This window comes from Desmodus rotundus, unplaced genomic scaffold (assembly GCF_022682495.2).
Source record: "Desmodus rotundus isolate HL8 unplaced genomic scaffold, HLdesRot8A.1 manual_scaffold_192, whole genome shotgun sequence".
In the NCBI taxonomy this organism is placed as follows: Eukaryota; Metazoa; Chordata; class Mammalia; order Chiroptera; family Phyllostomidae; genus Desmodus; species Desmodus rotundus.
Window position 1 is genome coordinate 43140 of NW_026527250.1, and position 23287 is coordinate 66426.

At 60.9% G+C, this 23287-nt stretch overlaps 1 protein-coding gene across 3 annotated transcripts; it reads left to right on the forward strand.

Annotated features, from left to right (window-relative positions):
• The first annotated feature begins 744 nt into the window (after positions 1-744).
• Positions 745-13988, forward strand: TNFAIP2 (TNF alpha induced protein 2). 3 transcript variants are annotated; one of them, XM_053917754.2, is made up of 12 exons: positions 745-904; positions 3490-3757; positions 4083-4716; positions 6716-6830; positions 6966-7088; positions 7243-7343; positions 7917-8015; positions 8577-8688; positions 9543-9665; positions 9897-10052; positions 10185-10306; positions 11085-11582. In XM_053917754.2, exons 2-12 carry the CDS (start codon positions 3541-3543, stop codon positions 11377-11379), a joined length of 2097 nt encoding a protein of 698 aa, XP_053773729.1. In that variant the 5' UTR covers positions 745-904; positions 3490-3540; the 3' UTR covers positions 11380-11582. The 3 variants fall into 3 exon arrangements, with proteins under 3 accessions (XP_053773729.1, XP_053773730.1, XP_071076562.1); XM_053917755.1 differs by lacking the exon at positions 11085-11582 and adding an exon at positions 12356-13988 and having other exon boundaries at positions 748-904; XM_071220461.1 differs by lacking the exon at positions 745-904 and having other exon boundaries at positions 3541-3757; positions 11085-11583.
• The last annotated feature ends 9299 nt before the right edge of the window (positions 13989-23287 follow it).

Below are 23287 nucleotides of genomic sequence, written 5' to 3' on the forward strand. Positions count from 1 at the left end.
TGCAGGTGGGCACTCTCACGGGGACCCTCTGCCCGCCTGTAACAGAGCCCAGGAAACAGGCCTTAGAGGGGAACCGGATGCCGGGAGAGGGGTGTGACCTCCTAAAAGCCACCCCAAGTGAGGACAAAGCTGGGCTGAATGACGATCAAGCCCCAGCTGTTTGGGTCCAGACTTTGCCCCCCGCAGCCTGTCCTGGCCCAGCCCCAGCCCCAGCAAGGGAAAGTGCTTCGGTAGGAGTTCCCCAGGCCCGGGTGTGAATTCCAACTGTGTCACTGTGGGAAGGCACCCAGCACAGGCGTGTTGTCAACAGCTGAGCACCCCGGCAGCCCCTTTCCCTTGGGGCACCTCCTCCAGGAAGGCCCCCTCCCATGTCTCTATGCGGCCACAGTGATGCCCAGAGCGGGACCGGCCCTCGCCAGACGGGGCGATCGCAGTCGGGCCGAGGGAGTCGGAGCGGGTGCTGGCACTGTGACGAGGAAACGTAGTCCTGAGCTGGGGGGGCGGGGGGGCTCTTCCAGTTAGCCAATCAGAAGCCGTCGTTGGACAATAGGTCAACACCAGACGGTCCGCCCTGGGTGAGGATCCCCGCGCCCCAAATACCACCGGGACGCTCCGCCAGTCGCGCCCCCCGCCCCTGCCACCCCCGCCCCCGTTAGTGGGAGGTGGTGACCACCCCCAGCAAACACACACTCACATTCCCCGGCTGGACGGGCCCTGCCCCGCCTCGGGGTAGGGGGCGCGCACGACCGGGAACGCGGGGACGAGGGCGGCATTCACCCCGGCCTCCGCCCGCGGGTTTTCCACGGTTGCAGGGGCGAGGCGGGGCGGATCGGCGGGGGCGGAGTCTGAGGCTTTTTCTGGCTGTGCCGGGCTGCCGCGGCAGAGCGGCGGGCCGCCCCACAGAGTAAGTGACCTCCACCCTCCTGGCGTCCGGCGTCCATCCCTGTCGTCCCGCGCGGCCGCCGGTCCTCCGGGCCCCCGGCCCATCCTCCGAGGGAGCGGCAGGCGCGGCAGAGGGGACCAAGGGGGCGGATGATCAAAGAGCCCAAGGCCTCCCGCAGCCCCACTTCTAGGGCAACTGAGGCCCCTACTCAGAGCGGCTTCGCGCTGGGACGCAGAGGGCTCGGATAGCGCCCTAGGCGCGGGCTCCGTCCCGGGGAAGGCAGGGAGGACCGGGCGGGGCGGAAAGAAGCGGGGTCTCGCTGTCTTTCGCGATAGGAAGGCCGGGGCCCAGGGCCGGGGAGGGAAGCTGGCTGGGTGACCTAGGCCGAGTCACTTCACTCCCTGTGCCTGGGCGTTATCTGGGGGACGGGTACGCCCTCCGTAGCCCCGCCAGTGGAGCCAGGCGCAGAGGCTACGTGAGCCTCAGCCCTGCCCCGGAGGAGGGGGCGGGGCGGGTGCACCCGCGAGCGCTGGGGGCGCTGGGTGGACGGGGTGTGGGGGCCACTGTTGGGCCACAGGCTGGACCACACCGTGTAATTCTGAGCAGGTCTCTTATCTGCGCGCAGCCAGCCTCCCTGGCGGGTCGGAGCGGCTCTCCCACCCGCCTCTGCGGTGCTGGGTACCCAGACTCACCTGGCAGACACACAGCCTTCCTGAGGCCCAGCAAGGGGTCGGCACTTGGCTGTGTGCGTTTGCAGCTCCGGGCAGGGGCTGAGGGGCCTTGAGTGGGAGTTTGTGCCCCAGGTGGGGAGGCAGCGATGCTGTGCAGGGACCTGCCAGAGCGATGTCTGGAGGTCAGATGGAGCCTAGTGTGCATGGGGACCAAGGAGTGGGGTCGGTGAGGGCAGAGGTGAGGCTGGTCGCAGCCCTGCTGGTCAGGATGGCCTCTCCCTCACTCCAGCAGGGGGGCAGAGGGCCAGGCCCCCGGGGTGGCACTGAGCAGCCCAAGCAGCTGGCCAGACCAGCTCCTATGGGTGCACAGCATGAAAATGGGTGGAGTGGGAGAGGACGCCACGGCGGTGTGTGGGCAGGCAGAAGTACCCATTGGCCTCTCACCGAGGGGCCTTGGTTTGGGGGCTCCCTAGAGCACCCCTGCTTGGTTCTGGAGAGGCACTGCCAGACCAAGGAGCACGGGAAGCAACTACAGGACCCTGCCCAGGGTGCCCAGGGAGCCACCGGGAGTGAGAACAACCCAGGTTTCCTGGCTCCCCCCACACACACACACAAGGAGGGTGGGCTGGGGAGGCAGCAGGGACTCTGGAGAGTCTGACAGGCCTAAGCTGAGCACCGCCCCCTGCTCTGTGTTTGGGGCAAGCACCCTCTCCCCACACACTTCAGTTTCTCCTTCCAGATGGTGGGTTATCCATCAGCACAGTCTGTTGCAGGGGTGAATCAAAGTCACCATGTTGCATGCGTGATGACCTGGTGTATCTGCTCTTGGGTGGTAGAGCAGTCACTATGGTTACAGGTCACCCCAGTCACCAGGCAGGCTTGGCCCCATCTGCTCCCAGTTCCCAGCTCTGCCCTGGCTGCTCCCTTGGGGTCAGCCCCCTTCCCCTCCCCCAAACTTGGCCTTGCTCTGATAATGGTTGAGGTGTTTGGAGGGCGATGCTGGGCCCAAGGTGGTGCTGCCTGTCTGCACGCAGCTGGCTAGGTGGTGGGGGTCGCAGAGGCAGGTGTCGAGTCCCGAGTTCAAGTGGTCGACCACAGGGCCTGTGAAGCCTCCCTGAGTTGGTCTCGTGAGATGAGGAAAATCATACCCCTCCTGGGTGGGAGTGAGGAAGAGACAGGGTGGGCACCAAGGAGGGGCAGAGAGAGTGGGAGCTGTGGTGATGGTGGTGCCCCCTTCCAGAGCTGTCAGGGAGAAGCAGGCGCCCAGGAAGCCTGTGCTCCCGACCAGGTTACTCTGTGACTTCAGGCAGCCCTTGACCCCACCAGCGTGTGAGAGGCTCTCCGAAGTCTGTTCCCACCCACTGGAGTTTGAGGGGTGCTGCGCTTTCTGTAGACTGAGCCCCAAGGCCAGGCCGGGCTCGCTCTGCTTGCCTCGTGGTCCCAGCCTGTTTCTACTCACAGTGTCCCTTTGGGGTCCCACAGCCAGACAAGAGCAGAGGAGAGCGGGAGAAATAGCGGGTGTGCCTGGGCTGGGTCTCCGCCTCAGCCCAGCCCCTGGCGCCGTGAGACTCCTGGGACCTCTGTTCTGAGTGTGTGCAATGGGACCGCAGCCTGGGACTCAGGGGTGTCCTCATGCCCCGCAGCCCCTGCCCAGAGGGTGGGCTGTCAAAGGATCATTCGCCCAACGAAGCGAAAGCCTCTCTGTCCGGAGGCTTGGCACCCCCAGCTTCCTCCCTGCTCTGGTAATTCTGGGAGGCTCTGGAGGGGGAGAGGAGCTGTGCGTGTGGAGAAGCCAGGGAGCACGTTAGCTGTTGGTGCCCATGTGGGCCAGAAGGCCAGAGCCCTGGCCGTCCTGCCGGTGGCAGCTGATGAAGGGCGCAGGGCTGCCGCCGCGCCTGTGTGCTGCGACTGCTCACCCTTTCGTCCCCTCCCTAGCCCACCTGCAGGCCTGAGCCAGCGTGGCACTGAAGATGATAACCTTCTTCCATGTCAGAGGCCTCTTCTGAGTACCTGGTGCCACCCCTGGAACCCGAGGGAGCCCCAAAGAGGGGCAAGCAAGAGGATCTGAGGAAGAAGCCAAAAGGCCTGTCCAACATGTTCAGCATCTTCACCAAAGGGAGGAAGAAGAAGGGCCAGCCCAGTTCTGCCAAGGCAGAGGGCAAACCTGAGTCTGGGCCCAGGCGTGGGGACCCACTGCCCACAGGTAGGCTGGGGGCCCTCCTGGGGTTGGGGTTCCATGTCAGAGCTGGCCAGGGTCTGGCAAGGCTGGGGCTCTCCGAGCGGCTGGCCCACTGACCCAGGACCCAGAGAGGGCAGGAACCGTGGGCATGGAGGTGTCTCCTCTTCTGGCTTCCACCTGCACCTCCTGCCTAGTCTTGGGGCGCACGGGGCTTCCGTCCTGTCTGAGACACCGAAGGGCTTCTCTGGGCGCATCGCTTCGCCCTTCGGGCTCTCATGGGGGCGAAGGTACCCCCGCCGGCCCCCGTACCCGTGGCTGGCCGCACTAACACGCTGCCTGGTCCTCGCAGCGGAGGAACTCAAGGCGGACCTGGAGCTTGGGCGGCTGGAGGCCGCGGCACCGCTACTGCTGCTGGAGCGGGAGCTGGCAGCGTTGGCGGCGGCGGGCGGCGCGAGCGAGGAGGACCTGGTGCGGCGCCAGAGCAAAGTGGAGGCGCTGTACGTGCTGCTGCGCGACCAGGTGCTCGGTCTGCTGCGCCGGCCGCTGGAGGCGGCGCCCGAGCGGCTGCGCCAGGCGCTGGCAGTGTTGGCGGAGCAGGAGCGCGAAGACCGGCGCGCGGAGGCCGCGGGGCCCGGGCCCTCGGCGCTGGCGGCCACGCGTCCGCGGCGCTGGCTGCAGCTGTGGCGGCGCGGTGTGGCGCAGGAGGCCCAGGAGCGCCTGGACCGGCCGCCGGCCGCGGACGCCGAGGGACGCTCGGAGGCCGAGCGCGCCTTCCTGCACATGGGCCGCACGATGAAGGAGGACCTGGAGGCCGTGGTGGAGCGGCTGAAGCCGCTGTTCCCCGCCGAGTTCGGCGTCGTGGCAGCCTACGCCGAGAGCTACCACCAGTACTTCGCGTCCCAGCTGACGGCCATGGCGCAGTTTGAGCTGTTGGACCGCGACACGTACCTGCTGCTGGTCTGGGTGCAGAACCTCTACCCCAAGTGAGTGGCCGGGAGAGACCGCGGCCGCAGGAGGCGCTGTCGCCCTGGGCAGGGAGTGGGTTCGGCCAGATCAGTGCAGGCAGAATCCTTCACCGGGTCCGCTTGTCACTTGGGCTCCCTAATTTCCGGGGCCTCAACCACATTCAGCAGGTAGGGACTCCGAGGTGCAGGGAATGGCAGGGACTTCACTCATTCGTGAACTGGAAGGGGGTGGGGAGGACAGGACAATCCAGAGCAGGAAGGCTGTGCAGAGGAGGCCAGGGACTGTGGGAGTCTGGGGCAGGGACCTTGCTCCAGGTCAGGCCCGGAGCCAGTGTCAAGGATAGCCAAGGAGGACTGGCCTGGAGCGGGGTGGCGTCCCTGCCCAGGGCTGTTCCCAGGCTAAAGGAAGGAAGGGAGTCAGCAGGGGAGGAAGGCGGTGCTCCGAGCAGAGGGAGTACCTTCCCAGGGCCTGAGGAGGAGCCAGGAGGCACTCTGGGAGCTGTGTGGAGTTGTCAGTGTTTGGGTTCATCCACAGGCTATGGGGCCCTCCCAGGCAGCTCCCAGACCAGAGCTGGGGCAGGGCCATGGGGCCCCTTGGAAAGATCCCTGCTGTGCCCCCAGGAAGCCCACAGCAAGCTGGATGCTGGCCGAGAGGCCTGCATCTCCTCCGGTGGGGTCTGGCTGTGCCCGTGGAGGGACCTGGAGCGGTGGGCACAACCTCCGGCGCTCCCTGATTTACCCAGACTCCATGGATCTCTGAGCGCCAGCTGGGTGGGGAGAGACTGAGTGTGGACGTGGCCCGCTTCGGAAGCCAGGGGGTCCTTATGGGCTGGCCCAGCCCCAAGTGTAAAGCCACAGGAAGCCTGGCTGAGTAGACAGTGTGAGCCGTGTCTGAGGGTCTCGGGGACACATCTGCATAGCCAGTGGGCTCTGGTGGTGCTCAGCCTCCAGCGAGGTCTGGAGGAAGGGCCCAGGGGCGTGGAGGGTGAGGAGTCAGCAGGGCACAGGAAAATGACCCAGGGCAGGGGCTGCGGGAGAGGCGGGCCAGCCCTGAGCCGGTTCCTCCTTGCTTGTCCTGCCTGACTCACCAGGAAATGCTGGGCACGCACATGGCTGCCAGTCAGCCACCCTGTCCCAGGGCCTGGGAGGCTTTGAGCCTGGGGCCCACGGGGGTCAGCCCAGCAGCAAACAGGCCAGCTGGGCTCAGAGCCCTGAGGAGAGGGGGTCAAGGAGGCCTTTGTGGAGGCCTGTGTGGCCGGAAGTGCAGGGAGCAAAGGGACATGGTGTCCAGGCTTCAAAAGGGGCAGAGAGAGGGCCACTCCTGAGCCTCCTGGCACACAAAGGCCCGAGGAAGTACCAGGGCTGGGCTGTCCCTGGGGGGCCAGGACCCCGCAGAGGAGCCAGAAGGGTGAGTGGAGCCATCTCTGTCTCCGCCTCCATGGAGCCCTTCCTGCTTGCACTGGCCCAGCCTCTGGGGCCTCAGGGCTGGCCTGGCAGGGAAGGGGGTTGCAGGGCTGGAGTGCAGTGAGGGGATGGGTGAGGTGGATGCAGAGACCCGTGGCTGTGGCCACAGGGAGTTGGGTTTCACGGGTGAGAGGGGAGATCAGATTTTCAGGCAGCGGCAGCCAGCAGGTTCTGCCTGCCAGGTGGACAACTGTCAACTGTCAGGGACTAGGCGGAAGCAGGGAGGCCTGGAAAGGGACTCCTGTGGTGAGCCAGGCAGAGGTGGGGTGGCTGGACACTGGGCCAGGGGGCTGGAGGCTGATCAGTGGGGGAGATGTTTTGGAGCCCAGGTGGATGGGAGGGTGAGACGGTAGGGGAAGACACGAAGATGCCAAGGTTTTTGACCTGAACCCAACCGAGCAGATGGAGGACCCATCATCTGAGCTGGAGAAGCAGGGTTGGGGGACACTGTGGGGCAGACCGTGCATTGATGGGCCGCAGAGACAGGCTAAGGAGGAGGGCTCTCGCCTAAGGGGTGGGGCCGCTTTCCTCACGCTGCTGCCACTGCCCGCAGCGACATCATCAACAGCCCCAAGCTTGCTGGCCAGCTGCAGGGGGTTGAGCTGGGGAGCCTGCTGCCGCCCCGGCAGATCCGGCTGCTGGAGGCCACGTTCCTGTCCAACGAGGTGGTAAGTCCAGCAACAGCGCCAGGGCTGGGATAGGGAGGGGCAGGAAGGGGACAGCGGGGAGGCTGAGAGCTCGACAGGGACTTCCGTGTGGGCAGACCGATGGGCTTCCTGCTACCCTGACCCTCCCCCGCACAGACCAGTGTGAAGGAGCTGATGGCCCGAGCCCTGAACCTGGAGTCACAGCACTGGGCCCAGGATGTGGCCCCCCAGTGGCTGGATGGCCACTGCCACAGTGAGCTGGCCATCGACATCATCCAGGTAGCACAGCCCGCCCCTCCTGCTCACCGACAACCCGCTGCACACACGTGCCCGCCTCTGAGCCCATCCCCTTGTGCCCACGTGTCCCCCTTCCCTCCCCCAGCCCTAGTCCAGGTGGGCCCCTGCTCAGCTCACCACCCCCCACCCCCTGCAGATCATCTCTCAGAGCCAGTCCAAGGCCGAGAGCATCACGGCTGACCTGGGTGTGCAGATAAAGCGCCTGCTGCGGGTGGAGCTGGCTGCATTTCTGAGGAGGTGAGTGTGTGTACAGTCATCTGCACGGGGGGTCCACAGCCCCCTCCCTGAACCCCATCTGGGGGTCCAAGCTAGAGCAGGGCCCCCTCCCATCCCCTGGAGTGCCTGTCATTACGAGTAGGAGTCCTGGCCCCCTGCACCACCCAGCTGAGCTCGGAGTGCCTCCACTCTCTTCGGCAAGGCTCCCAGCAGATCGCCCTCCAGCTGCAAAGAGGGTGCCTCACAAGGGCCTGACACCCGGCCTCCCCTTCTGGTGGCAACTCCAGTCTCCACCCCTCAATTTTCTTGGCTGCCTCCCTCCCACTTCTAAAGACTCCTCCATCTGCCCATGGCTCCTCCAGTCTTCCAGATGTAGAGGGGGCAGCAGAGCTGGGCAGGCCCCCTATTCAGGAGCTCTGCAGGGCCTCGCCCCACTGGCCTCTGGGGGTGAAGTGAGACCCATGATGCTTAGGGGCCAGCACGTGCCAGGCTGTGGGGGACCACCCCTGGGAAAAGTGCTCCATAAGCCCGGGGAGGCTGCTGTCACCCCAGCATTTGTGCTGGTCCCACAAGTGCCCCTTCCGGTTTCACCAGCTACCAGCGAGCCTTCGATGAGTTTCTGGAGAGATGCAGACAGCTGAGAAATTACAGGGCTAAGGTCATGGCCAACATCAACAGCTGCTGGTCCTTGCGGTGAGGGGGGTCAGGGCCCGGGAGGGGGTGTGGGAGTGGAGGAGCCTGGGGAGGGGACTGCCTGTCAGAGAGAAGGGGTGGCTGGGAGGTGGAGGGCGGCAGCTTAGTACCAACGTGGAACTGAGTGAGTAAGGCCTGTGGGGAGAGAAAGCAGCAGGGCGGGCGCAGCAGGGAGCGCTGAAGTGCGGCGGGTCCAGCCAAGCACGCAGGTTTCCCAGTGGTGGTTTTATCCTTCAAGCAGCCCTGTGAGGTGGGTGCTGTGACTGTGCCCATCAGTGGGGAAGCGCCCTGAGGTGTGCGGAGGCTGAGCCTCGCCCCCCCCCCAGCTCGGAGAGCGTGTGGCCTGGGTGTGTGTTGGGGGGGGGCAGTGCGCAGGCTGGGCCCTGCCTGGGGAGTATGGGAGGGGTGACTTGGATTTGCTCCCGCAGGGAATGGGGACCCATGGGGAGGTCTAGAGTGAAGAGGTGGTTGAGGAAGATTTGCCTAGGGCTAACTGGCTCTCTGGGTATGGGCTGTAGGCTGGGCAGGGCTGGTGTGATCTCTGCCTCCCTGGCCTTCCAGGACGTTCATGGAGCAGAACTGGCAGACACCCCAGGACCTCCTGGGCTACCTGAGTGAGCTCAAAAGTCACGGCTTCGACACGCTGCTCCAGAACCTGCGGGAGGACCTGCAGGTAGCCCCTGCTGTGCCCAGTGCTGGGGACATGAGGAGGGTGGGAGGAAGGGCAGAAGCCAAGATCGGCCCGTGGGGGCTGGTGCTGCCCAGGGTTGAGGCCATGGAGGCCTTGACCTTGCCCCCACCAGGTCGGCCTGGGGCTTGGCCTCAGAAGGGGCCACCCAGAGCTGGGAGGGCACAGAAGAGCTTCGCTGGACCCCACCCTTTAGACTCAGCCCAACCCCCACACTTGCACCCAGTTTGCCTCCCTCACCCCCAGCCCCTCCTTCCCCAGCCCCGCCCCGGGCCTCACTGCCAACGGTGACATTCAGAGCCCTGGCAGCCACCCACAACCCCTGCTGGGACTGAGAAACCCACAGAAAGCCCCTGGTTCCTTTAGCAGAGGGCGAGGCAGGATCCCCAGAAAAAAACGAGGGGTCCCTGCCTGCCCTCCATGGGGCCCACCTGTCCCCTGCAACCAGAGCTGGAGGCCATGGGTGGCCTGCAGGTGGTGAAGTCCAGACCACGACCCCAAGGACTTGGCACTGGTCAAGCACAGGCCTTGTTTATGCAGGAACTGATTTATTTGAAGGGGTGGGGGGCAGTGGAAAAAACCTCAGGACAGGCAGATGGTTTTGGCTTCGAAGGAGCCACAGCTGGTTGGCCTCGGAGAAGGATGCACAGACCCCACCTCCCCTTCCCGTCAGTGAGCCGAGCTCTGCCCTGGTTCCCTGGCAGTCCTGGAGCCCCCACCCCTGGGCTGGCTCTGCACTTCAGTGTGCATGTCTGCATGTGTGTGTGTGTGTGTGTGTGTGTCTGGCAGCCCTTCCCCTGCAGGGCAGGGCCAGACATCCCCGCTCTGTCCCGTCCCAGACCCTGTTCAAGAGGTTCTCGCACACCCGCTGGGCGGCCTCGGAGCAGACTATGGAGAACATCGTCCGCACGGTGGAAAATGCGCTGCCTGAGTTCACGGGACTCCTCGACTGTTTCCGGGAGGTAAGGAGGCCCGGGGCTGGGCACTGGGCCTGACAGGGGCTGCCGCCTAGGTGTGCATGCTAACACAGGTGTGTGCACACCCCCACGGACATGCAACCTGTGAACACCTGTGTACATTCCTTTGCTCTGCCATCTGCCCCTCCCTGGACTCCTGGCTTTGAGGCTTCAAGGGAGGTGGTGAGCTCCTCTTCAGGGCCTGGCTCACACGACCCTGCCCACTGGCCCGCACAGGAGCTCATGGAGCTTGTCCACCGGCACCTGGTGAAGGAATACATCGTGCAGCTCAGCAAGCGGCGCCTGATCCTCAAGACTTCGGAGCAGCAGAGGCAACTAGCAGGGCAGATCCTGGCCAATGCTGACGTCATCCAGCGCTTCTGCACTGAGAACGTAAGTCCCGGCCACCTGGGATGGGCAGCCCCTACCCCTCTGGGCCTTTCCAAACTCGGTCAGGTCTGGCCTGAGCCTCTCTGGGTACCTGAAGAAGAGGCAGCCTCCCTCCAACCCGGCCTGTGCTTGCAGGGCTCCCTAGCAACCTGGCTGCACCAAGCCCTCCCCACGCTCGCCGAGATCCTTCGCCTACAAGATCCCAATGCCATCAAGATGGAGGTGGCCACTTATGCCACCTTGTACCCTGACTTCAGGTGAGAACAGAGCACCCCACGACCTGGGCAGCTGGCACGGCCCTGCCAGCCCGCACTGTGGTCAGACGCAGCCTGGCATGGCTGTGGTCCGCCATTGGGGTGCCTGGAGCTCGGTCCCGGCTGTGCCGGCTGCCGCTCGAGCGCCCTACAGCACAGCTCACTCGTTCGATCGTCTCTGCAGCCCCACGAGGCCGACACGGGAGGCCTGGGGAGCTGCAGACACACGTGCGAGGGGCGCAGCCAGTCAGTGGTTGAGCTGAGAGTGCGGCGTCTGGCTCCACTATCAGCCTTTACGGTATCGCCCCTCAGAAGGGAAACTGAGGCTAGAGAGAGCAGGGACTTGCTAGAGGCCGTGGCAAGTCAGTGATGAGGCTGGGGTCCACCAGTCAGCCTGGAATCCTCAAGGATTTGGACCTGGGCCCTGGGCCCCTGTTCTGTAGCAGAGGCTTAGCCCCGAGCTGCCTGAGGGGCTTGTGAGCCAAGGACATGGTGTCTCTGGGCTGAGTCCTGTGACACAGAGGGGGCGTCTGAATGGGCCTTGGACATGCAGCGACAGCTTAGCCGAGTCCAGCCCCCAGCTGGCCCGCTGCGCTTGTCCACCTGGCCGCCACTTCCTACCCTCACCCATCTGTTCTCGATCCACACCATCTCCCCATCTCCCCATCTGACCACCTAGGCGAGGGTGGACCCCGAAAAACTGGAATTTATTTATAAAAAATCGTGTATTCTTACATATTTAAACTTCAGTCACCTTCAAAGTCCTCTCCATTTGATGCAGGACACCTATTGAGACTTTTTCCCCACTGCTCAGAACAGTTTTTGAGCTTGTCAACTTTGATGCCTTTTCATGCTTCTGCCATTTTTTGTTTCACCTCTTCCACATCCACAAAACGTTTCTCGGTGAGGACTTTTTTCATCCGGGGAGACAAAAAGGTCTCTCGGGGGAAGATCAGGGGACTATGGAGGGTGGGCTTGGGGGTCCTGCTGTCTTTGGACAAAAACTGCTGAACACTCAGCACGGTGTGGGCAGGTGCGCTCGTGAATCACCCATCCTGATATGGCAAATGCATTGAAAGAGTCTTTAAAAAAATTCACTGAGGCCGAACACAGCCTCTCACAACACCAGCCGGTGGAGGCAGATGGGTCCCTAGAACACTCACCTAGCAAGGGAAGCCTGTATGACAAGGGGCCTGCCCTCCAGAAGATAATTCTGGTCTTTTGGGGTCCCCCCTCATATTTACCCACCCATCCACATGTCTACCCATCCAGCCATCCTTCCATCCATCCATCTACCCACTCATCCCTCATTCATTCACCCCCACCCATCCACCCCTCTGTCCATTTATCCACCCACTTGTCCTTCATCCTTCCATTTATTCATCCATTTATCCACCCACTCACTCCTCCACCAATGCATCTATTTACCCACCCATCCATCCTCCATCCACCCATTCATCCATCCATGTTTCTACTCATCCACCATCCATCCATCCATGTATCCACCCATATATCCACCCACCCCTCCATCCATCTCCCACCAATAATCACTGAGTGGTCTGCTCGGTGCCAGGCTTTCTCCCAGGCACCTCCCGGGATGCCATGTAATACAAGACAGAGCAGCTCTCACTTCTCCCACATGGAGCTACCATCTCTGGAAGGGTAGCAACAACAAGGTAATCAGGCACAGAAATAAAATTCCAGGTTGCAAAGATTATTTCACCAACAGCAGGTGCTGACTTGAGAGATGGGGAAGGCCCTGGGGGAGGTGACGTTTTAGCTGAGACTACAGAGTGAGAGGGGTGGGCCATCTGAAGAGTGTGTGGAGGAACAGCCAGTCCAGGGCTGGGGACAGGTGGGAGCTTGGTGTGCTGTGGGGACGGACAGGTGGCCACTGCTGCCGGAGCTCCGGGGGAGGCCAGCACAGCCCCACGTGGGCAGGGAGCTGGCCCCAGGGCACCGCACTCAGGCCAGGAGTCTGGGGAGCAGCGACAGGGTGTGAGCAGGGGTGTCGGTGACCAGGCTGGACTGACGGGACGTTCTCTTCGATAGCAAAGGCCACCTGAGCGCCATCTTGGCCATTAAGGGGAACCTGTCAAACAGCGAGGTCAAGAGCATCCGGAGCATCCTGGACGTCAGCACTGGGGCACACGGGCCCTTCAAGTCCCTGTTTTCACTGATAAACGTTGGTTAGCTTTTCCTGCAGCCTGACCTGCTGTGAGCACTCGGAAAGCATCGAACACACCCCTCTTGGGGGCAGCCACCCCACTTGGGGGCAGTTCAGACCAGCACCGGCTTCATGGCCCCTCACGGGCCTCCTGCTTTCCGCTGCTGCTGCTGCTGAGCCCTGGCCAAGTTGCAGGCCCCTGGGCAGCTGGAACTGGACAGGCCTCAGTTTGTTACCAGTCCTGTGGGGCAGGAGCACCCATTATGAGAAGCCAAAGAGGCCACACCTGAGAAGGGACAGTTGCTCGTGAGTGGGTTGAAGGCGGGAGAGAGGCTGGGGCTCAGAGATCCCAGGTCCCCTCCTGTCCATGGGGCCCTTCCCGGTCCGCTTGGGAGCTGCTCTCCTCCTGGCCCCATCTGAGTGCCAGGGCCAAGGCCCTGGCCTGCCTGCCCTGCCCCCTTCACCCAGGGCTATAATGAGCCAGCTCGGCAAGTCAGCGGACAGAAGGCAGCTGGAAGAGGAAGAAGGGGAAGAGGAGCTCTTATTTGGGACCTGGAAAGGGGAGTCGCCCAGAACGCTGGGGTCCCACCAGCACCAAAGCCCTCCTCCAGATTGCATGGGGATCCCTCTAGCTCAGACCCTGGCCTCTCCCATTGCCCACAGGCACCCCATGAGGGGGGCCCAGGAAGAGGCTTCCCGGGTCTTCTAGGGTTCAGCCTCCCCCCCATGCAGGCCCAGGGTGGGGCAAGTGTGACCTCTGACCCCTTTGCCCTGTGTTAGTTTCCTCCTGCTGCTGTAACAAATTTCCACACACGTAGCAGCTTAAAGCAAGACTGACTGTCAGTTCTGAGGCCCGGTGCAGGTCTGCAGCTCCAGTGGGGAGTGGGCGGGCTATTCCCTCTGTAGGCTCTGGAGGAGGGCTCCCTGCCTCCTGCAGCTGCGAGAGACCACCATCCCTGAAATCTTGGCTCACGGCCCCTCCCATTCCAGAGCCTTGTTCCATCCTAGTACTCCTCTCCTGCCTCCCTCGTCCATGTTGAGCCCACCCAGGTGGCCCAGGACCCTCTCTGTTGGTTACATCAGTGGATTAGCAATCTCAACTCCACCTGTGACCTCCACTCACATGGAACCTGACATAGCCGCAGGTGCCAGAGAGGAGGACGTGGCATCTGTGGGAGCCATGGATTTGCTCACCATGGCCTTCCTCTGCCCCCTGCCCTGGGACACCTTGTCCTACCCCTGGAAGACGGGCCAGCTACCCTCCCAGCCTCTGCCCACCCCACGGACCCTCCGCATGCCGGCTGGTTCAGACTCAGGGGCTGCCAGGGTCGGCTGGCCCCCTTTCCAGGTACTTGGCCAGGAACTGGCCCACGTCAATGGTGCACAGAAGCCTTTGTACATTTGTAGAGTTAGCATGTTTGATGTTATTAATATAATTTTGATAATACTGCTTTTGTAGGTGGATACTCAGGACATGATCCAGGTTTTTATAGCTTGATATAAAGCTGACTTCAGAAATGGCTGTGGAGTGATTCATCTGGGGAGCAGGGGTGGGCATCGGCGGCTTCCCCAGGCTGCTGGAGCCTTGGGCAGGCCTGTGCTCCGGCTCTCGGTCAAGTCCCCAGTGGGCCCAGCCCCACAGCACTGCCTGCCCCTTCTCACCGCCCACCCTGTGGGACACCACCTCTCACTCCACCCTCCCCGGCCCCACGCCTCACTTTCCCCACCTGTGCGAACCTCCCCAAAGTCCTTTCCTGAGGGGGTGGGGTGGGACACCATTTCAGCGCCGTGTGGAGGGCCGCAGTGGGAACGGACCCTTATGTTGCTGGGATCGACCTTGAAAGCCACATCTGTGTGCAGGGGAGCCCCATGGCCTGTAGGGGGCGCCCAGCTCACCAGGGAGGGTGTTGCTGGACTGCAGGGGCCCGTTTGCAGGTACAGGTCGAAGCCCAGTAACATACGGACAGGAGTTCGCAGCCAAGAAAGTGCGGGTGTGTTAAGGAGACCACGCTCCGCCCCCCACCCCCTATGGCTGATGTCAGCCCTGGCACAGCTGCGTCTGGTTCCGCAAAGACGCAGCTCGGTGGGTCTGTCTGGAGCTGAAACACAACGAAGGCCTAGATGTTACCTTAGGTTTGACCATAACTCTTTCTGTGGCCAACAGACCTGAAGCTTTGGTGTTAAGACTACTGGATGCCGCCCAGAACCTCATGGTTTCTGAGGCCTTAATGACTGAGCAAGGGAGGGGGTGGGCGAGGCAGGGTGCTGGCCGAGGCCAGTTTGAGTCAAAGGAAAAAATCAAACTAAAGCGCAGACCAAGAGAAAATGAGGTTCTTGTGGAGTTACAGGGGGGCCCCTCAGCACTCCCATCCTGGCCCACGATGTGGGAAAGGAAGGAGCAGAAGGAGGGTACCCTGACCCGTCCATTCCATGGAGGAGGGGGGAAGATGAGGGCACCACCTTTGGGGCCTGGGGTCCTGTGGGAAAGGCCTGGGTATCAGCAGCTTGGGCCAGGGACAGCGGGGGCTGGAGGTGGGGAGGGGAGGGCCCATCCATGGGGCCAGTAGGGATGAGGCAGAACCCACAGCGCAGTGGGGAGACCGGGGGGAGGGGGCAGCAGCCCCAGGAGACCACGGTCGGTCCGTGTGGCACCAGGTGCATGGCCCTTGGCTAATTGGAGCCTCGTGGGGAGCTGCAGCCTGTGCTCCATTTCTGGGGTCGCTCCTCCCTGGTTTGGGGCTGAGGGGAAGGGAGAGGGGGACAAAGTGTCGAAAGCCCAGGACCAGGAGGGAGTTTTTGTGGATGGACAGGGCCCCACGCGGAGCCCGACAAGCTGGGCGGCCCTACAGACTCAGGGACCGAAAGTGGCCACGCAGGACGGTCTGACGTGAAAACTCCCTAAGGCCAGCCGGTCCTGGCAGGAGTCACGTCCTAGGCCCGCAGCTCCCCTGACAACGGTCAGGCTTTACCCTAATTGAGCCTGTCGTCCTCTTTCGCACCTGGGGTGACAGACCTTTGATGTGTCAGCCTGATCTCCTTTTCCAGCCCCCCAGGGCTCACCTGCCTGCACTGGAGCCCACCCTGGTATCCCGTCCCCCTGCCCCCTCCTCCGTGGGCTGTAAGTGCCCCCTATCCTGGACCCACCCTTATCTCTCCACTTTACTTCTTATCCAATCCTGGAGATCCCCCATGTTGCTTTCTCCTGTCCCCTCATCTACCACCCGTGGATTCCTGTGACGCCCCGTGTCCCCTCCTGTGGTTCTAACATATAAAACCAGGTGCAAAATCACCATTCTCGGGAGCATTTTCTCAGTGTGTTGAGATTCTGCTTCCCGGCAACTGTTGTTACTTTGGTTCAAATAAACGCATAAAAACCCTTACAGCCCTGACGGGTGTGTCTCAGCTGGTCAGTCCCGCAGACCAAAAGGCCGCAGGTTTGGCTCTCCGGTCAGGGCGTGCGCCTGGGCTGCAGGTCCAGTCTGGTTGGTTGCATGCGAAGGCACCAGTCGGCGTTTCTCTTCCTCTCCCTTCCTTCTCCTCTCTCTAAAATCAATAAGAATGTCCTCAGGTGAGGATTTAAAAAAATTCTTACAGGTTTGGACATTTCTTATGTCAACATTTTAAATGGGGGTAGATGTGAACGGACTTGAGAGGGTGGATTTAAACCCGAAAGTGCGAGCCCCCAGCCTTACTGCAGCCAGGAGGCCGGGGGCAGGGTGGGGTGAGGCAGCAGAGTTACTGGGGGCAGCTCTGTGGCCATGGGGAGTGCTCCCTGGGGAGGGGACCGTGGCTGGAGACCCCAGACTAGAAGGAGCAGTGCAGGGAAGATGCAGCTGGGCAAAGACAGGACAGGGACCAAGAAGGGTGCTTGTGTTAGGGAGAGAGAGCTGGGGCTGCGGGAGGGCTGGGCTCTCAGGGCCTCCACTGGGGAAGAAGTCGGGGTTCACTGAAGCCATAAAGAAAAAGCACTGGAGGTTCCAAAGAGGGCATTTGGGTCTGAAAACGTATGTGATTACAACTTGGAAAGATCCTCCGGCAGCTGCATGGAGAATGGCGGGCAGTGGGCAGCCCAGGAGGCTGACGGGGGGGGGGGGGGGGGGCGGTTCCTGGGGACTGACTGATACCATAGCTGGGGATGTGTCAGGAGAGGAGGCCAGCTCCCAGGCAGGGACGAGGCAACAGCAATTCCCTGAGCCATCCCGGAGGCCCTGATCCAGCCAGGGGGACCCAGACAGGGTGGGAGGCACCTGGGGCGCTACTTCCTGAGGGGATGGCCTGGGAGTGGGGGGAGGCCCTGGGGGGAAAGGCCCTGGGGGTGGAAATTAAGGAATTAAGTCCCAGAGGTTTGCAGAAAGGGGCTGTGGCTCATTGGACTCCCCAAACCCAGTGGGTGCCCACTCTGTACAGTAGGGCTGGCGGCCACCCTGCGCTCTCACCCAGGGCTCTGGGGCGAAGGTGAGCACAGCCCCTGAGCAGGGCCATCCACCTACATGCCCACACCTGCGAACCGCCCACCCCCTCAGGAATGCGCCTTAGCGACCCTCTAACATCCATGCACGAGGGCGCAGGTGCCAGGCTACCTACTTGGACTGTAGCTGCCAATACTGGAAACTCCCTGAATGTGAGCAGACACCTTGAACAATGGAGTCCTATGCAGCTTTGAAGGAGGAGAGGGTGGTTCTCAGTGTTCCAAGGCGGGAGTGCCTCCAACAGGTAATGCTCGGGGCAGGAAAGCAGGGTGCAGGCCAGAGTTGGTGGTGTGCTGCCCTCAGATAACATAGAGCAGAAAAGTGACATTTGTGCTCACACAGGCGTGCGTCAAGCGGCCTGGAGAATGCTCCCGGAAGTAGCAGTGGTCATTGGTGAGTGGGTGTGCACACAGGCGGGTGTGCCAGGGGTGAGGCAGGGGAAGAGAGACAGTGGTGGGCAAGGGCACGGCCTGTTCTGAGTGTTTATTATTGAGCCATGGGAATGCGTCACATATTCACACTTCACAGCCTAACGTTTCACTGAAAAGTGGAAGCAAATGTCCCTGGAAGTTCGAGGGGAGGCCACGGGGCTCAGGTGGGGCTGTCCAGCCATGTCCGGCGCCCGTTGGAAGTGGGTTCTCAGCCAAGTTCAGCTCCAGGTGCCAGCCTGGAGTCCCAGAGTTGGGATCACCAAGGACATGGCTTTGGTCGGGAGGTCGTCCCAAGGTCGGAGAACAGCAGGGCGCGAGGCGCTCAGGTCACAGGAGAGGGCCTGGGGGGCGGTGGGGGGGCAGGACGGACAACTGCTGGGGCACCTCCAGGGTGAGCAGGTGCAAGGACAGGAGGCTCCCACACAGGGGCGCTCGCTGTTGAAGCCCTGGAGGGGCTGCATTTCCTGGTGGGGACACAGCAGGTGCGACCCTGAGTGAGGGTGAGGGTGGGCTGGGAGCTGAGGGCTCTAGGAACTGGGAGGCAGTGTGTGGAACCTGAAGCCTCCAAGAAGGCTGACGGGGTTGGGGGGGGGGCGGTGGAGGAGGACCATAGGCTGGGCTCACATCCTCTGAGAAGTCCAGTGAGGACAGGGAGAAGGTGTGCCCGGCAGCGCGGGTGGGCTCTGCTCAGCCTGGCCCCTGGACCTCGCCAGAAAGAGCCCTTAGATGCAGTGGGTGGGTCAGGCTGCAAGGGGGCCTCACCCGGAAAGTCTCACCCAGGAAGGAGGGAGCCTGTGACACCCCGATCTGTGGCTCTGCCCTCGAGGGTCCTTCCGTGCTCATCAAAGACCACCCGCATTTGCAGCTGAGCAGCCTTCTCACTCTGCCTTCGGGTCATTCAGGGTCCAGTCAAGAGGCAGAACTATGTGGATGTTGGAGAGGGGACATTTAAAGTAAAGGCCTGGCCCTGGCTGGTGTGGCTCAGTGGACCAAAGGGTCACCAGTTCGATTCCCAGCCGGAGTGCATGCCTGGGTTGTGCGCAGGTACCCAGTTGGGAGGGACTTGGGAGAGGCAACTGATTGATGTTTCCCTCCCTTCCCTTCTCTCTAAAAATAAATAAATAAAACATTTTTTAAAAATACGGAAGTTTCCATTACTCTACACCTAAAAAAATAAATAAATAAAATAAAGGATTGGACCGGAGTAGCAAGGGACTGGCTGCTGCAGAATGAGGAGAACTCTAAAAATACGGGAGCCGGCGTTGGGGCTGAGGCAGAGCAAGTCTGGGAGGGCCCTCAGCCCTGAACCAGCACGGGGGTTCAGACCCCACGGGAGGGGTGGCAGCCTTGACCAAGGCCACCGAGGTGCTCTGCCCACAGAACTTGCTGGAAAGCCACCCCAGGCGGTGGCGGGGAAGCAGTCCATGGGGCGATATCCTGGGTGGCCAAGAAACAGGTGAGAATCCCTTCTTCCTGTGTTGTCCCTCCAGCGCCCTCTGCTGACGTAGCTGCTGTCACACGCTGCCGACAGGGTGTGGGGGGAGAAAAGTTCCAGGACCCCCACATCGGGGAGGAAAGGTGAGTTTGGAGGTGAGAGGCAGCAATTAACATCTATTTCTGCTTCCAGGTACACCCTTCAACACACGTTTAACCTTTCCTAAAAATGTCACTAAGCATGATACTTCTACGTTTCCCACAAGGAAAGACCCCTCCCCGCCGCCCCCACGGCCCCAAAGACTCTGCACCCATCGCTGGCTGCGTTCATTACCCTGCCTGTCATCTCAGCCACCGAATATTCTGTTACCTGACGGTGGAATTGGAAACCTTACCTCCCGCACATTGCAGAAAAATGTCAAGGAGAGAGAAGAGGAAAACGGTCAGCGTCCGGGCCAAGGAAGTGGCCCGGAGGCCACGCCGACCACCTGCAGCTCCTTTCGCCCCCGCCTTGCTCTGGCTTCCCCCACCTCAGCCAGAACCTCTGCTAGTGGGGGACCCGAACCCCCATCCCCGAGGGGTCTGAGTCCTCCACCACGCGGCCTATCTGTGACTGAGGTGGTTTTCCATCAGTCTTCACTGTGGGTCCTGGATGCTGTGAGAGGAGCTGCAGAGATTCCCTGGCCTCTTGTCTTCAATGTGCGGAAACTGGGTGACCACACACGGTCACTCAGCCACTAGAGCAATCCCTTCCTAGGCCCTTGGCTAAGAGGCATAATGAGCCCAAAGTGGCCAGGCGGCGGCATCATCTTTCAATCCAATGAGAGCACTATATGTCCCTGATCAGCATTCGCCCCTGGGGGACTGACACCCTGACATTAGCCTACTCAAGGCTGGGCAGCAGCAGGGAGGCCCCACCCACAGCCCCTCCCTGCTTCCTGGGCCCACGCATGTGGCTGCGGCAGAACTGGAACAGTGTGTCAGATCCCGGCACAGCCCTGCCTTTCCTGGATGCTGTCCCCCGACTGGCACCGAAACCAAATGCGTGGTGAGCCCAGGGCATGCGTGGCTCTGAGCCCATACCGCCCCACCTCCTCGGCAGTGCAGTGAATTCCTGGGTCGGAGGCCATGCCATGGGCAACACTGTGGTGACAGACAAGGCCTCTGAGGGTCTGCGAGCCATGGTTGCGACCGGAGCATTATGGGTAAGGAGGCCAAGTCCACCTCCAGAATGACCTCGTCCAGGGAGGCTGCCTCACTGCCCCTCCAAGATGCAAGAGTCCAGGGTAACCAACCTGCCACCAGGTGCGGGCTGCTCTCGCCCCAGAGGTGGTGTCAACGGCAGCTAAGTGCCTGTCTCTGCTGAAGTCAGAGAAGATGCTTGGCAGGAGCTGGAGCGGCCTGGTAAGAGGAATCCATGTTCTTGAGCCCACGTACGGCCCACACCCTTGTCACCAAAGCCACTTTGTGAGTGGGCTCATTGAGAAAGCCCTGGGGTGACAGGGGAAAGAGGCTGTTATGGGTCAGATTATATGCCCCCAAAATTCATACAGAAGCCTACAGCCCCGTGCCTAAGAACGCGGCTGTTTAGAGCTGGGATCTTTGTAGAGGTCAAGTTAAATTGAGGTCGTGAGGGTGGGTCCTAATTAACTGTGACAGATGTCTGGCGGAAAGGGGACATTTGGAGACAGACACACACGGGGAGAATGCCACGTGACCATGGAGGCAGAGACTGGGGTGATGCGAATAAGCCAAGGCACGCCAAAGTCTTCCAGGGAACGGGGCTCCTCCCCCAGCCCTCGGCCGGAAGCAACCGTGCCAACCACTTGGCCTTGGCCTTCTAGCCTCTGGAACTGCAGATGTTCCTTTCTGCTGTTGAAGCTGGCTGCGGTGCTTGGTTACAGAGGACCCGGCAGACACAGACAGGGCCGCCAGCTCTGCAGAGCGTCTGGAGCCGCGTCCCCACAGACCCTACATGCTCGCATGCCTGTACCCACTTCCCCACATTTTCTTGTCACCAAACTCCCAGTTCTGTTTTTCCCAAGCCTCTGACCATCCAGCCAGACCATTAGCAACTGTCTATTTTTATTTATCTTAAAAAATATTTTATTTATTTATTTTTAGAAAGAGGAAAGGAGGGAGAAAGAGAGGGAGAGAAACATCAATGTGTGGTTGCTTCTTGCGCTCCCCCTACCAGGGACCTGGCCTGCAACCCAGGTATGTGCCCTGACTGGGAATTGAACCGGCGACCCATTCGTTCACAGGCTCAGTCCACTAAGTCACACCAGCCAGGGCGCAACTGTCTAAATTAGCACAGATCTGTATCACTGGCCACCTCTCTCTAGACGCAGTGGACAACTAACGTTATCGCTCAGCTGTGCTTCTGGGGATGTGTCTTCATCACTGTCCTTCTGGGTCACTCTGAGAGGGGCTGCGTCTGTCAACTTTCAGGAGCAACTAGCATATCACGCAGCTCCATCTGTCAACTGGGTGACTTTTTCCGGCTCGACACCCCATGAACCAGAGGCACTGACTGAGGGAGGGAAGCGATGCACCAGGAGTTGGTGTCAAAGGAGCCTGAGCCACCTTCTTGGCAAAGTACCTGTGCTGCTTGGACCTGCCCTGGCTCGGTCCCACACACTGCCTCCACCTGGTGACGTGCTGCTGCCACACGCACCTAACCGATGGCCAGGTGGTCCAACCACATCGAGCTCACGGTGGCAGACTCAGACCCCGCAGTCACGCGAGTCACGCATGTCTCCGGCAAATCCCCGGTGAGAGCCAGAAGCAGTGCCTCAGAGAGAAAACACTCATCTGCAGAGGAGAGCGTAGAACGGCTCCCAGTTCTGGGGCTGGGGCTGAGGTCTTCCCACGAGGCGTCATGGATGTTTCGAGCACCAGTGGATCTGCTGGGCCATAGGGCCCACGTGGTAGAGGGACTGGTCCCACTCAGCAGCCTAAACCTGCACAGCCTCCCCTGGCCCAGCTCTCCTCTCAAAACGGGCTCCCCACAGATGACCCTGCAGAGGTCATAGTGTAGCACGCTGAATCACATCGCTTCCCAAATCCAAAGGGTCCTGCTGCGCATTGGCCCCTGCTTTCCTGGTAGATGGTAAGGGGGGCGGCAATTCGTCTTTCAATTTGGAGGAGGTATTTAAAAATTCTCCGGAGTAAACGACTCCCCAAAATGTAGGAATCACCGGCGCCTAAATTTGGGGCGTTATCTCCTACCTCCTAGCTCACGCATGTCTCATTAAGGTGTCTGAAGCACTTGTTACTTCCAATTTATCAGATCCGGCATAACATCTTCAGCGTGATTGGCCCCTGTGATGTGTTGTGGAAACTTTAGATTAAAAAAAAGACCTTAGAGATGGAAAGAGAAATGGTGGGTGGCAGGGGTGGGGGAGGCAGGGAGGAGGGAATGGAGAGAGTTTGGGTTTTGTTTTTGTTTTTTAATTTTTAAGAGAGAGGAGAATGGAGGGAGCAAGAGAGGAAGAAAAACACCATTGTGAGAGAAAAATATAGACCAGTTGCCTCTCACACGTGCCCTGACCAGGGAACGAACCCGAAACCCAGGCATGCACCCCAACCGGGAATCGAACCGGAGACCTTCTAGTTTGCAGGACAGCGCTCAGCCCACAGACTGGCCAGGGCAGAGAGTTACTGTTTAATGGGGACAGAGATTTGTTTTCCAAGGTAAGAAAGTTCTGGAGATGGATGGTGGTGATGACTGTACAACATGAATGTACTGAATGCTACGGAAATGTACGTTGAAAATCGGGTAAAATGGGACTTCCTGTCAAGCTGGAGGCGGACACGCGTCACCTCTTCGTGCAGCCACAGAGAGAATTACAAATAGATCTTAGAACAAATAAGACCCAGAACCGTCAGAAAATCAAGCTGTATGGACGTCCAGCAACCAAGGATTTGAGAAGCCACATTCATCCAGTCGGGTAGGAGGGGAGGAGTGGCGGAGACAAGCCAAGAGGGGCAGAGACGTGGCGTAGTGCAGAGAGGTGGCAGCAACTGAGTGGACGACCCCACATTCACTTACTATGGATGAACATCAGGAGGGACACAGAGCCTGCAAGCTGGTGCAATAGTTGAGACCCCTCAGCCTGGCTGACACTGTTTGACCTGCCTTGGAGATCCCCAGAGGCTCCGCCCCATCTAATTTAGGGGCCCAGTTGAGCTGTTTTTCCATATGAATAGCTGGTCTTGGCTCTTGCTTCACAACAGCCTAACTCCTCTCAAACCAGCAGCAGCTGGCCTCAGTGAGCCCCAGGCCTGGCACTAGCAGGGGCCAGCCTAAATTCATAGCTTGGCTTCACCTGGGAAACTCCAAGCTCAGCACAAGTAGCAGCCACCTCAGATTGCTTTACAGCTCAGGTAGGGTGGCCCTGGGCAAAACACAGGTGGAGGCTGACCTTGGCCTGCACCACCCAGGAAACCCCAGAACCAGTGTACCCAGTGGACAGCTACA

Coding starts and splice junctions, on each gene's coding strand:
- TNFAIP2 (XM_053917754.2), top strand. CDS start 3,541: ATGTCAGAGGCCTCTTCTGAGTACCTGGTGCCACCCCTGGAACCCGAG. Junction 3,758..4,082: donor TGGGGACCCACTGCCCACAG/GTAGGCTGGGGG, acceptor TGGTCCTCGCAG/CGGAGGAACTCAAGGCGGAC. Junction 7,089..7,242: donor TGGCCATCGACATCATCCAG/GTAGCACAGCCC, acceptor CACCCCCTGCAG/ATCATCTCTCAGAGCCAGTC.